The 14,459-nt window shown below is 39.8% G+C and overlaps 1 protein-coding gene across 1 annotated transcript; it reads right to left on the bottom strand.

The window, feature by feature from the left end:
* Window positions 1–1,233: 1,233 nt before the first annotated feature.
* LOC111150159 (transcobalamin-1-like) lies at window positions 1,234–13,942 on the bottom strand. Its single transcript, XM_022507556.1, has 9 exons — window positions 13,856–13,942; window positions 10,907–11,086; window positions 9,640–9,780; window positions 8,578–8,733; window positions 7,111–7,301; window positions 4,763–4,952; window positions 3,337–3,523; window positions 1,842–1,960; window positions 1,234–1,295 (listed from the first exon to the last, which is right to left on the bottom strand). Exons 1-9 carry the CDS (start codon window positions 13,932–13,934, stop codon window positions 1,234–1,236), a joined length of 1,305 nt encoding a protein of 434 aa, XP_022363264.1. The 5' UTR covers window positions 13,935–13,942.
* Window positions 13,943–14,459: the final 517 nt, after the last annotated feature.

Raw genomic sequence — 14,459 nt, 5'->3', positions numbered from 1 at the left:
AGTATCATGAAGGGAACACAGGAGGAAAGAGGGAGACATTGATAATATAATTCTGTCTGAAGATATCTTTCTTTTGGGGTCTGCTTTATATAAAGATTTTATTTGTTTATTTATTTGAAAGAGAGAGAGAGAAGTACGGAACAGAGGGAGAGGGAAGAAGGGAAGAATCTCACGCAGTGTTGGTGCTCAGCATGAAGCTCACTGCAGGGCTCAATCTCACTGAGATCATGACCTGAGCTGAAATCAAGAGTGGGATACTCAACTGACTGAGCCACCCAGTCATCCCTGATTTATTTTTATTTTTAGATTTATTAATTTATTTTAGAGAATCAGAGAAGGAGAGATAGTGGTAGCTGGGAGAGGGGCAGCGGGAGAGAGAGAAAGAGAATCTCCAAACAGACTGCCCTCTGAGCAGTGAGCCTAACACCGCTGATGCAAGAATACTAAGATCAATGGCCTGAGCCAAAACCAAGAGTCAGCCACTTAATTGACTGAGCCACCCAGGCACCCCTTGGTGCCCCTGATTTTTTAAAAAATGTGAATTCTACTGAAATGAACAGCAAAGGTGATTTTTTTACATGTGTATTTTGATGATATGACTATCAGAGTGATTTTTATGGGGCAGTAAAAGGAAAATACATGTGGGAGAATAAATGGGACCTGAGGGGGATAGCTGGTGGAGGGGATAATATTATTCCTGAGACTTTATGGACTGGTCTTTTATGTAGAAGTTTCACCTTTCCCTCTTTCTTTAGAGCAGTATTTTTCTCTCTACTCACTGACTTTCTGAGGTCAATATGTCCACTCGGTTTGTCCCTTAAATCTGGGTTTTGGAGAGCTATCTCCCTATGGATTTTCTACCTGATCTCATTGGCTGCTGTTTCAACTTTAGATCTAGAACCTTGTCTCCATTCCCACCCACTGTCCAAACTCACTGACACAGTTAGCAGTGGGACCTTGAGTAGAACTCAATTTAGAGATGTGGTCTAATCTCTTTTCCCTTTCCTCTTCCTGTGGTAGTCTTACCTCGATCAATAATCCCCCTTTAAAATGAAATGATTAGAAAATGCTCTTTTTGTATTGCTGTCGTCCTTTAATTGGTCACACAAATAGAAGGAGGTTACTGACCCTCCTATTGAAATTGAGATGAGTGAAAAGGAAGGCATGAGGCCAATGTCTGTGGGCAAGTCTGGTGCAAAAGGATTCAATCCAGCTAAAGAAGGTTTGAATTTATTAGTAGGTGCTCCAACGAACCTCCAAATCATCTCCTGCATGGACAATGTAACTACCAGGTCCTAAAAGGAAGGATAAGAAGTGGATCAAATGATTTTATGTATTTATGTATTTATTTATTTAAGTTCAATTAACCAACATATACTACATCATTAGTTTTTGATATAGTGTTCAGTGATTCATTAGTTGCATATAACACTCAGTGCTTATCACACCATGTGTGCTCCTTAATACATATCACCTGTTTTTGTTTTTTTTTTGTTTTTTAAGTTTTATTTATTTTAGAGAGAAAGATAGCACAAGCAGGGGGAGGGGCAGAAGGAGAGGACAAGAATCTCAAACAGACTCCCCACTGAGTATGGAGCCCTACTCAGGGCTTGATCTCACAACCCTGAGATCATGGTCTGAGCTTAAAACAAGAGATGGACACGTAACTGACTGAGTCATCCAGGTGTCCAATGGCTCAAATGATTTAACGACCAAATCACCAAATAATGGATCTCACTTTCCCAACACCTCGGCACATTCCCCACCAAAGCTTACACACTCACATCGGGGTGTTTGGGGCATTGTCTCTCTGTGGGGCTTTTTAGCACTTTCTCCCTTACCTTGGCTCAGGGGTTCACCATTGCTCAGGAGCTCCCAGTAGGTCCTGTCATTAGGGTCAGCCTTTATGCCCCGAACACTGATGATGTAGGGGCCCCATGAGGTCTCCTCTGATTTGAACCTTTGGGGACAATAAATGGGTTTCAGGAACTTAGAACTTTCAAGGGCAACCTTAATGAGCATTTCTCAAACTTCGGTGGACCTAAGAATCATATGAAGCCATTATCAAGAAAAGCAAATTTCCCGGCTCTATCCTCAGATACTTTGATTCTGTAGGTAAATAGGTGGTGACTAGGAATCTGCATGTGTCATAAACACTCCAGGTGGTTTGGATGCAGGCATCATGCAATCTCTGCTGAATTAGAGGAATGAAGCCTGTTTCTGCCTCTGCCTCCTTTCATGGTGGACACTAGGGACTAGTGTCTACACTAATAGACAGTTGTTGTTGACAACTGCTAATCTTCTGCCCCAAGGAATAAAGGTTGAAGAGACAAAAGCAGCAGAAGAAAATGTTAACCTCACATCCTAGAGGCATCATAAGTAAGTAGGTTTTCTCTTAGGAAAGAAGAACAGGAAAGAGCAACTTAATATTTCATGTTCTGTTTATTAAAAAGTGACTTGGCCAGTATCTGTTTCACATTCCCTGGCCATATTTCTCTGACTTCTTGGGAGCCCTTGAAAGCAACCTTTATAATAGTTACATTCCATATATATAATATTTACATTACTTACTAAATATATGTATAAATATAATTTTCTCTATGGCATCTTACCTCATGTGACTAGAAAGTAAATGCTGATTAGATTTAGGGAGTCAAGTGAACCATACCTTTCAGAGGCAAAGTCAATATTTTGAATATTTTGAATATTTTGAAATATTTGACCTTCTTAGGCCAGGGAACCTTACCCTAGGGGTCCATGAATCTGAAAGTGGGGGAGCATGGAGAGACCCAGGGTATTTGTGAAACCTCTGATTTAAAGGGCAAGTTTTGTGTGTATGTTTACTTGTCTGGGATCGGCAGCCACTGCACTCATCTGATTTTTATTTATTTATAAATTTTATTTTTTAATTTTTTATTATGTTCAGTTAGCCAGCATATAGTACATCATAAGTTTTTGTTGTAGTGCTCAACTAATGAATCGTTGAACAGTCATCTGATTTTCAAAGGGGTCAATGATTCAAAAATAATGACCCAGTGTTCTAAACACAGAATGACTGAGCTAAGGTTCTATTTGTTGAAGGAATTTTGCCGAGAGAAGAGAGATCCCTGGGCCTTATTTACCCATTAAGTGAACATTAATTTACTATCTACGATGTGCTAGAAGATGGAAAGTCTCACTTTTTTTTTTTTTTTAAATCTCTGCCATGAGATATAGATGGCCAGCAAGGTACAGATAAAGTATTTTGAATGTAGTTTGTATTCAGGTGCTTATGTGTTCTTACTGAGTCTTTCAAACTCACCAAATAGCTTCACCTTAGGTTGCATACAGACATACCAAAATAGAGTTGGATTTTTCTTCTCAGCTTGTTCCATCACATTTAGGAAGACAGAACCATTTGCCACAGAGACAGTGATGTTATCTGCTTGGTTATTGATTACCACAGAGTAATTTACTTGGATTTGTGAGGGTGAGACAGAAGGTGTCACTGGTGTAGATTCCTGAGTGGTGATGTTGAAGGGATCTGGCAAAGGGAAAAGAAAGAGAAGAATTAGTATTCAGAATAATAAAAAAAGGTGTTAGAATTTACATACCCATCCAGTACCTCCCGCAGGACTCCTTTCCTTTAGGGACATAGAGGAGGATTTGCTACAAGGAGCAAGAATCATCAACCAAGGGGCAGATCTCTTCTGTGATTAAACCAAATAGGCACCAGTTTGTCAGTGCATGTGTTTGGCCCCACTCCCAGCTGTTTTAGCAATTCAGTTGCCCTATTTTCTCCTGTTTCTCACAGAGGCTCCTGAGTTTTGGGGATTTTGTTGCTGCTTGTTTTTATTTTTGTTTTGCTTTGGTACAGCATACAATAATGCTTCCCTCCCTTTTTGGATGCTTTTTTATCTCTTAATGTTTATTAAAAACATATTAAGCGCCAATTGCTGTACTGATGATTTTACTTGGTTTATCTTATTCAGTCCTTACAAAACCCCACATTAGATACTTTATCATTTGTATTTTTTATATTAGTAAACTGAAGTTTGATATTAAACATTTTGTCTGAGGTCCCTAAACCTACTTATAAATGTCTGACCCAGGAGTGGTCAGAGATAAAAGTCAAGTCTTTTATCCTTTGTTGAACAATCTGTTGTTTGAATATATAATTCATGCTGTAATTTTCTTATACTACTGCCATATTCCCCCCATATACCCCTGAGCTCCCTGAGGGCTCACTCATTGTGCATAACAGAGAGTCAGACAGCATTCTTTGTTTAGAATGGGAATGATGCTCAGAATATCTCTCTAACCATCAGAAAATATCTCTTGGGAGATAGACATCATTGAATCAAATCTACCTTGTTTATCAGTATTAGAACCAAGAACATCTACTACACTGTTAGAACAAATCCTTAGTGGGTGCCTGGGGGAATCAGTGGGTTAAAGCCTCTTGTCTTCAGCTCAGGTCATGATCCCAGGGTCCTGGGATTGAGCCCCATATCAAGCTCTCTGCTCAGCGGGGAGCCTGCTTCTCTCTCTCTCTCTGCCTGCCTCTCTGCCTACTTGTGATCTCTCTTTGTCAAATAAATAAATAAAATCTTTGAAAAAAAAAAAAGAACAAATGCTCAGGTGGTTATAATCACTGGTGACACATGGAGGACCACATTCTATTTGGGAACTGTTATGCTTTAGTGGTTTATTTGGTCACTTTTGGTCCCTAAGGACATCTTAGTCTCACATTCTTTGGGTATTCTGCTCTTTAGTACTCTACCTGAGCTGTAGACACAGGAAGAGTCTTTGTTAACATCCAAGTAGGTCTTTCCCATCAGGGCCGGTAAGATTTGAGCTGCAGCAGTTGGCATATGGAATGCTCCTTGAGAAATTTCTGTGAGCACTGTATCCCGTGTTTTTTCACAAACCCATTGATTTTCGTTGTAATAGTTGGGTGAGACAAAGAGAGCCTAATGTGTGAGAGAAAGAATGAAAGGGAATGAGAATGAATGAGAGAAAGGTCAAATAGGGGGAAAGCCTACATCTAATGAATTCAGTAAATATTTACTGGACATGACCACAAGGGGAAGCACCTTGGACAACTAGGATACCTTTCCTGACACCAAGAAATTTAAAAACTAGTTGGAGGGGAGGTGGGGAATTGCTTAATAACACAACCTGTAATGGCATCAATAAGAACAGACTTTCTCTAATGGTAGAGAAATATTCACTCCTGTATTAATATTCACTCTTTAGCCTTGATATGGAACAATCAATACCTGTCACATAGGAGATACTTGATAAATGCTGTTAACAGACTAATCATGAAGGAGTTCCTAAGGTGAATGCCTTAAGAGAATCATCTAGTGCCAGGGCTTTTCAGAAGAGCACATAAACATTTCATGACCCTGAGGAAAGGCTTGGTGGAGAAGGCAGTACTTGAGGTAGACCTTGATGGAATGACAGCATTTCAGTAGGAGACAGGAGAGGAGCACTATACCCAGAGGGAATAGCATGATCAAGGATGCTAGAGTAGGGGAGGCCAGGGCATGGCCTGTCTCTGATGACACTGTCTTCAAAACCCCCAGGGAATTCCTCATGGCCTGGGAGGACTGGTGTACAGGGGAGACTCAGGGTGATTGTGGAAGAACAGGCTAGAGAATGAGGTTGGGGCCACATTGGTGGATCCTGGAGCTTCAGAGTGAGGTGTCTGACATTATTTCCTTAACAGTGTGGAGTCAAATAGATTCTTGAATAGAAACTATAGAAGCAGCAAATGTAAACCAGAGGGGACAGCATGACGGGGTAGGAAAATTTAGGAAGGTATCAGAGTGAGTAAGACAAGGACAAAAACAGGTTGGTCCTGCAGACGTCACTGTAGTTTCTAAGGGAAGGACGGTTCCTCTTTCCATTTTCTCCTGAAGACCCTTTAAGTTATCCAAGAAGTCAACAAGCATTTGTGGGATATTTTTAAAAAAGGATTATATTTCATTTCATCTTCAAAACTGTCTTGTAGGCAAGCAGCTCTCAAGTCTGCTGTGAATAAACATCACCTGTAGGATTTTAAAACCAGACCAATGCACATGCTCCATCTCCAAGTTTCTGTGTTAACTGGCTGGTGTGGAGCCTAAACATTAGTGTTTTCTGAAAGCTCTTTCAGGTGATTCAAATGTGCAGCCAGAATGGGCAACCACTGTTTTATGAAGTGCAAACTCAGCAAGACAGACAACAGCCTCAACAGCACCAAAAACCTGTGTGATTGGACCCCTGTTACACCCCTAGCTTCTTCTTGTGTTTTTTTCCCAAGGACCCTCACTGGCCATACTGAACACCTTGATCTTCCCAAAATACCTTATGTTCTTCTGTGCCTCTGATCTTTGTCCTTGCTGATCTCTCTCCCTTGGAAAGCCCTCTCATCCTGGGGTGGCCTGGCAGACCCCTACTCATACTACTGGGTGAAATTTTTTTTTGTAAATCTCCCTTCATCTCTTCTTGTATCTACTGCTTAGAGTCATGTAAATCAGTGAGTGAAGCCTAAGACTTCAAGAAACGTATACAGGGCAGAGTAGGTGCCAAGTATGAGTTTTGAAACCAACTGTTTAGGTTCCCTCTCCATGTGAATCACTTTTTGGCCTTGTAATGTTAGGCAAGTTACTGTTACTCCATGACTCATGCTCTTATTCTGGGAAATGGAACTAATAATATTTTCCTCACTGGGCTGTTGTGTGCATTAATGAGCATGCCAATAAATACTAGCTGGTATTACTGGCACTGCCTCTTATCACTTGGACAACCATAATCTAATTTGGGAAGTAAGAGGCAAGCACCAAACACTGGTATATGGCATATGGTGAAATTGCATTTGATAGAACAACATAGGAGGTTGGAGTAGACTCTAAAATTAGAAAAAAGTTGTAGTCAGGAAAAGCTTCATGGAAGCACTGGACATGGAAATGTAAGGATCTAAGGTGAGGAGAATACATTTCCATCAGGGGAGAAGAATCACATAAAATCGGTTCATATAGGAAACAGAGTGGATAATATCTTCTGAGACCAGGAAGAAAGGATACAGATATTTCTTTCCTTCGTGACTCTCTTCTCTGTGTCCTATTTTACCCTCTGACTTACCTGCATAGCTTCTCCTGTACTATATATGTTTCCAAGAAGACCATTTTCTGTTTTCTGAGACAGAATCTTGTTTACCAGTGACTCTGTATGTTTATCAATATTCTCTATATCCTTTCTATCTATTTGTTTCTGCCCTCTTGTTATTTTCCCCTTCACACAGGTCAGAGCCAGGACAGCCATCGCACCAGTATCTGCCAGGAAACAAAACATTGGTGATAAGGTGACCAATCATTCTAGTTTGCCTTGGACTAAGGGGTCTCCTGGTATGTAGGATTTTCATTGCTCAAAGAGGCACAGATCTGGGCAAACAGGGAAGATTGGTCATGCTAATTGATGATGGGCAAGGAGGATTTGAAGAGATAGCAATCATCCCTCCAACACTAAACACTTAAATATTTCAAGATCCCTTCCTTATGTTGAGTAACTCTGTATCTTTTACTCAATAACTCACCTGTTGGTCATAGAAACATATATGGATTTGCAGGTTCATACACATGAACAGACTCACTTCTATATCTCGGTTGTTGTTGTTCTTTTTTTTTTTTTTTTTTCCACCTCAGCCATATTGGCAAAGGAATTGAGAGAACTCAGGATGAAATCCCAAGTAAAACATATCTTTGTAATGTTCCAATGTTTCCATTAGGCTGATTAGAAAATAGAACTTAAGAGAATTGTTTTCCATTAAATCTTAAATGGGCCAAGAGTTTGCAAGCAAGGGGGAAAATGTCTTCTTCTGGCTTGTTATTTAGTTCCCCCTGTACATTCCCTCTCCCATAGAAAAGAGAATATGAAAAATTTCACATTCTCCTTATTATCTAGAGATATTGAGTGGTGATTTTCTTTGGGTTCCCTGGAGAAAGATAAGCTGTGTTTGGATCCATAAGGGCTGAGCAACAATACTAGCTATTTTTGAATGTGTAAATTGACCCAGGGGAAAATTTCTGGTCCTTCTCTGTTAGGGATACAGAATTTATTGATCAAAATATTGGACCTTGTCCCTGGAGAGGTTGTGTTGTACAAGTAAGCCCACACATCCAAATGGTCCCAGTAAATTACAGAGGTAAATTTAAGATAAGTGAATTCTACTATTCTACTATTCTCTTTTCTCTAATACTTATACTTATACTTCCTAAAATGTCTTATATAAAGATTCTTGCAATATATCCTTATTTTACAGATGGGAAAATTAAGATCAAGAGTTAATATCCATTGGTTATATAATTCAAAGAAGGGGTAGGCTAGGAACTGGATCTTTCTACTATAGTACACATCTGGAAAGATGCTTAAATGCACCCCCTGCCCCAATGTCCATTCATCTCAAAAAGAAAATTCTCTCCCCTGATCACCAGGGCAAAGAGGATTAAAGAAAATCCAGGTACTTACTGAGAAGTTTGAGAAAAACTCAAAGGAAAAGACTTACCAGTGACTGTGTCCTCCATCCCAGGGGAAATGGGTGTAATGACTCACCTACTGAGAACTGTCCATGAAAATAGTAATTTTTATTTTCAGGATTGAAGAGTTTAGCAACTTCGCTGACTGAGTAATTCCCACTGAACAGACACAAGGCCAAAATGTCCAGGCTGAGCTGGTAGTAGTTAGTCAGTGGATTACCACTATGATCTTCTGTCAGAGAGGAAAGAAATACCTTACTCATGGCAATAATACTGGAGTAATACATTTTTAATCTATTCCTACTGGCTTTATTAGAATTTCTTTATATTTAAGAAAAGGTGAGTAATAGAGGGAGAAAGATCACTCATACAATCAGCAAACCTGAGAAATGTAAAGGCTGTTAAGAGCCACCAAATTCAACTCAGTTCCTTTCCTTTGTAACTGAGGAGACTCAGCACTAAAGAGATGAAAATACCATCCTGATACTCAGGTGGTTACAGAAGTAGGACTAGAATGCAGATTTCCCACCACTAAGCTTCTTGCACTTTGAATGGAAATGTGTCCAAACTATAAGTAGAAGAAGCAGAGGCCATCTCACAAGAAGATGGGACCAGAGTGCGGCTTAATGAGTAATAGGATAAATACTGGGTGGGTGTTGAAATAAAATCAATGCACTTCACTAACAGCTGTCATGGTCGGCCTATTCTTCCCAGTGATAAAGCACTTTTGGCCATCTTTATCTCTTCTGCTAATATCAGATGCTTGGGTACTTCTGACATAGTGTCCTATGTTGCTCAGCTATTATTGGTGTATTTCATTATTTGTCTAAAAGCCAAGCTTCTGGAGAACAAGAGAACTGTGTTCTATAAGAGTGTGTGTGTGTGTGTGTGTGTGTGTGTGTGTGTGTGTGTGTTCATCATATGTAAGGTTGATGTAGAGTCAATACTCATTTGAAACTATTTGAAAAGAAAAGTCAAGATGCATGTTGAAAGAGGGAAGAAGGGAAAGTGATTAGCAGACAGATGTGGGATGAATAGAATGAAGAGAAGAAAGAAAGACTGAGGGGAAACTGTTCAGTTCTGAACCAGTGAAGGAGAAGACAAGGTTGTCCAGGGTCTCTGAACATTTGATTCTCACCCATATTTTTAATTTCTGCTTGGAATTTATTTTCTAGATCTTTGACCAGTTCAGAATAATTTATAGACATTCCAGTAGGCCCTTTACACGCTCCTAAAGCCAGTATAGCCAAGGCAAGCTGTCCTGAGGTTAAAGATGGCTCTGAAAAGAAAAGTATTCAAGTTTAACAAGGTACATGCTTGTAATTTTTTTTTTTTTGGCATCCTGTCTTTCTTGACTTACATCACCTGTCAATTCTCTCTTTTTTTCCACTCTATATAAATACTTTAATGTTGTCTTATTTATTCCCAAAGCAAAGATTTTTCTAGCAGTGCTGTATAAATGCCAGCTAGATCATAGTCTTCCCCATGAAATCATGAGGTGTTTTGGGAATGCTGCAATCCTTATACAAATTTTAAAAGGAAAAGAATAGATAATAAATCTTTGGGATTTACTCTCTTTGTGGGTGCCATCTTGCCAAGATAGTAATAATTGACTTGGATGTTCTGCCTTGTAGAGTATCAAAATTCTCAGGTTTCTTGTAATTCTTAGAATAATATTGTGAGGTAGGTAGGGGTGGCTTCATTTCTCCCTTATCTCAATTAGAAAGCTAAGGCTCCGTATTGACATGAAGGGCTCAGCATCTAGCCTGCATTCAACCCCAGTCCTCATCTGGGGTGCCTGGGTGGTTCAGTTGGTTAAGCAACTGACTCTTGATTTTGGCTCAGTTCATGGTCTCAGGGTTATGGGATTGAGTTCAGTGCTGAGCATGGAGTCTGCTTAAGATTCTCTTTCTCCCTCTCTCTCTGTACCTCCCCCCTCTCTCTAAATAAGATGAATCAAAAACAAAACAAAGCAAAAAAACAAAAAAACAAAAAACAAAACCCAAGAAAACAAAAACCAAAAAGACCCAGTCCTCATCTCTATTTCCCTGCAGTTTCCTTGCTATTGTCCGGTTTCTTACATGTGGGCCATATCCCTCCTGGTTGTGAACTCAGGTAACTTATAGAACAGTATTAGTGGATAAGAGTCTTTAATTTATTTTGCTCTTCCTTGTGACTCTTTGAAGGAAAATGTTTTATAGGACACAAACAAGTAAGGCCTAGCTGTAAATAGCAGAGGATTGGTGTTTTGAGGTACCCTTCTGCCTGCTTCAACTTTTATATAGCTAGGAAAGATGTAGCAGGGAGACTTTGGACACACAATTTTGTTAAAAGATCTGTTGCTGGACATAATCTTTATGGATATGTAAGTCTTCTCCTAAATCTTCCAGGAATATGGTACTCACCTGTACTTCTTATAGTGAGATTGACTTTTTCAACCAGCTGTTGTTCTTGGATTTGGTTCAGGATCCCAGAAAGTCTGAGGGATAGCAGTACATTGGCAGCTTGGATTCCTTTGCTATATTTTGAATCAATCATTGTGCTTATCAGAGGGTTTATAGCAGTGTAGTTTTCTTTGCTTACCTCTGTGGCAGAGGAGGGAGGAAATAAGAATACACACTAAGAAAATATTAAGGAATGGGAACCCTAAGAAGAGGGTTGGTGTCAAAATGTTTAGTAACAGATATGGCACAGATAGTGCAATCCAGTGGTCACTAGCTATGTTGCTGGCAAAGTATAAAATTGGGTCTGGAGTCTCTGCTACATCAGGTATTACTTCCTTGCTAACCAGCGTCAAAGTGTTACCATGTTTTAACAGCTGTTTCAGCCTCACTATTGTGTACTGGCAGAATATCAGTCCTGCCTGGGAGATCTGGTATCATTCCCTAATTTTGAGGATGAGACCTGACCAGGATGGTCAGGGAGACTAGAATACATGTCTTCTGACTCCCAAACTGTAGTTCTGTCTGCTTGCCAGATTGAATTCTTTCCCATATCCATTTCTTGTAACTCTGGTTAATATAGAGGGAAAAAAGGCAACACTTCTATGTTATGGTGATGATTGACCCCAGAGCTGAATTGTCTGGTTACCCATCTGACCTAACATCAAGATCATTATTCAGCAGCATGTACCTTGCAGAAAACCCTCTAGTTTCAGCCTGCAACATGCCAAATCTCAGGTGGAAGGTAGAGGGGAGTAAAAAGAGAGTCCAGAGATCCCAAGAACGAAAGGAAAATTAAAAGAGTTAGTTACTACTTAAAACATTTTTAGATGTACTTTGTTCAGGGGTGCCTGGTGGCTCAGTTGGTTAAGTGGCTGACTCTTGAATTCAGCTCAGATCATGATCTTAGGGTGGTGGGATAGAGCCCCAGGGCAGGCTCTGCACTCAGCATGGAGTCTACTTGCAATTCTCTCTCTCCTTCTCCTTCTGCCCCTCCACCTCATGGACTATTTCTCTCTCTCTTTAAAATAAATAAATTAAAATTTTAAAAAATGTACTTTGTTGATACTCCCAAGAAAAATCATACCCATCTCCCAATTATCTCTTGGGTTAGTGGGATGCTGAGCTCTTTTTTCAGCTAGACTTTGGCTGGATTCTCTGACCCTTAACTTGTAACTATGGGTGACTTATATAACTTCCTTGACCTTCAGTTCCTCATTTTAAAATTATGGATATTAACCTTTATTTTATAGATATTGGACAAAAAAATCACTTAATAAACTGTAAAATACACACATGTTATCACTTTTAGCTCAACTGTAGTTTCTATCACTATATTTAGAGAACCGAGGCAATGTGAGTTCTCTACACTCAATGTGGGGATCAGAATCTCCACCCTGAGATCAAGAAGCATATGCTCTACTGACTGAGCCAACCAGGCACCCCTCCATATTTCTTCTCTCTAAAAGAGAGTCAGGGAGATCTGGTCCAGTGGTTGTAGAAAAGTACCTCTTTGTTAGAAGAACAATTGGACAGTTGTTGAGTCATGGCTGAGATTATATGGAAACATCCAGTTCAGCAGATTTGCTGGCACTGAAACAGACTTTTCAGTTCCTGAAACTGGTTCAGGTTCCTTGAACACTTAAGACAGTTAATTATTCTGTACAATAGATTGAACTTTTAAAACCTCCACAGAGACCCCCTATTCTTAGGATACAACAAAGGAAATGACAGGCCAGGAAGAAAAACTAGAGTTGGCAGCATTTCTGCTTTAGCTTGTGTGAACACAAGTCTCTCTGCTGTGGTGTTGACCTCTTCTTGTAGGCTCCAGAACACCAGGAGCATGTAGCCACCGACGGCACCACATAGTCATCTTTGGACTGGGTTTAAGCACAATTCCAGGGTAAAGACTTACAAAAAAGAAATCATGCAGCTGAGAGCTATACCAAGCTTCATAACATCACTTGTTCCAACCCTTTCCTCAATTATCCTCAATTTATGGATGAAACTAAAAATATTCAGAAACATTGGATCATTCAGCTAGTAAGGGGTCAGACTATACCTGAACCAGTTTTTCTTTTTCCTACTTAGTAGTTTTTAATAGAATTACACAATCTTGGGATCCTATACCCAGAGGTACATTCATGGGCTTGTACCCATGTCCTGTGGGGGTGAGTAGGAGGGAGGGGGATGTGTACCTTGGAACATCTAAACTCAATAATGACAAGAGAGAAGTCTTTGTTATTTGAAAGGGATTATTAACATTACTTTTTTATGTGCAGTTATAACCCAAAACCCTTGAGTTGAACTTCAAAAAAATAGATTGCATCTCAAATTCAGAATAAAACTTTCTACAATCTTGAAAAATTTCTGGTATCCTGAATAGTCTATCCTTGATTATGAAGAAGAATAGACAATTTCTTGGTAGGGTTGCTATGGTGAGAAAATCTGAATATACGAAGAACAGTTAGGCAAGTTAGCATTGAATCTACAACCCCTCTTTTTAAAAAAATTATTTATTTTAACATATTATGTACTATTTGCCCCAGAGGTACAGGTCTGTAAATCATCAGTCTTACACATTTCACAGCACTCACCATAGCCTATACCCTCCCCAACATCCATAATCCAACCACCCTATCCCTACCCTCCCACCCCCCATACCCCCTCAGTTTGTTTTGTGAGATTTAGAGTCTCTTATGGTTTGTCTTCCTCCCTCTACAACCCTTCTTAAAACAACATACATTATGGCACTTTCCTTACCTTGTCCTGCCACTTTTTACATTACTCAGAGTACCATCACATATAGAGGTGGAATAGGGTCTTCTCTCAAGTCACTCTAAACAAGTCTCCTGCTAGTGGAATTTAGAAAACTATCACACAAGGAATAATTTTAGCTCAATGAATACTCACCACAGATCTCACATTGTTGTCTTGGAATAAGAGAAAACAATAGGAGCCCCAGTAGGGGCAGCTGGTGAGATTGTCTCATCTTTCCAAGTGTTCAGGAATGGTGAGGACTTGTCTGGCTATTTATTGGGTGATGGCAGAGGGTAACGAGAGCTCCTCCTTTAGCTTGCCTCAGCCTCTTTCACTTAAGCAAATATTGAGCAATGTCAGGGGGTGTGGTGTGGTGAAGTGTATTTTTCCAAGAATCGTGATAAACCAGGGAGAAGACTTGAAAGGTATGGTCAGGGAGGAAGAGGAAATAGTGTTCTTTGTTTCCTATCCCAAACTTCAGGATTCACATTTCTTACTTTCCTTCAGCCCAATGAGAATAAATTAAAATTCCCTCTTTTCCACTCCACTTTGGTTGTGTTTTATTCATGTCTCTTGAAACATTAGATTTGTTGGGGACAAAGGCTTAACACATAAAAATGGAAGTAGAAGTTGTAAGACTGAAATTGACCAGGCAAGTTGTGGGAGCCTGGCCCTTGAGGATCTTTGGCATAGTGGTTTCTGATGCATGATTTTCTTCTATGATAGATGCCCTGTGAGTTTCATAGCCCAGGAGGAA

Source organism: Enhydra lutris, unplaced genomic scaffold (assembly GCF_002288905.1).
Source record: "Enhydra lutris kenyoni isolate GAN:26980312 unplaced genomic scaffold, ASM228890v2 scaffoldscaffold22, whole genome shotgun sequence".
Taxonomy (NCBI): domain Eukaryota; kingdom Metazoa; phylum Chordata; class Mammalia; order Carnivora; family Mustelidae; genus Enhydra; species Enhydra lutris.
This window is presented reverse-complemented; position numbering and strand designations above follow the sequence as displayed.

Bases quoted from the DNA above. Each gene is read 5' to 3' on its own strand.
- LOC111150159 (XM_022507556.1), bottom strand. From the start codon at position 13,934: ATGAGACAATCTCACCAGCTGCCCCTACTGGGGCTCCTATTGTTTTCT. The intron at 4,953-7,110 runs GTAAGTCAGAGG...CTCACACATTAG, and splicing joins GTACAGGAGAAGCTATGCAG to GCTCTCTTTGTCTCACCCAA. The intron at 3,524-4,762 runs GTAGAGTACTAA...TCCCTTTGCCAG, and splicing joins TTCCTGTGTCTACAGCTCAG to ATCCCTTCAACATCACCACT.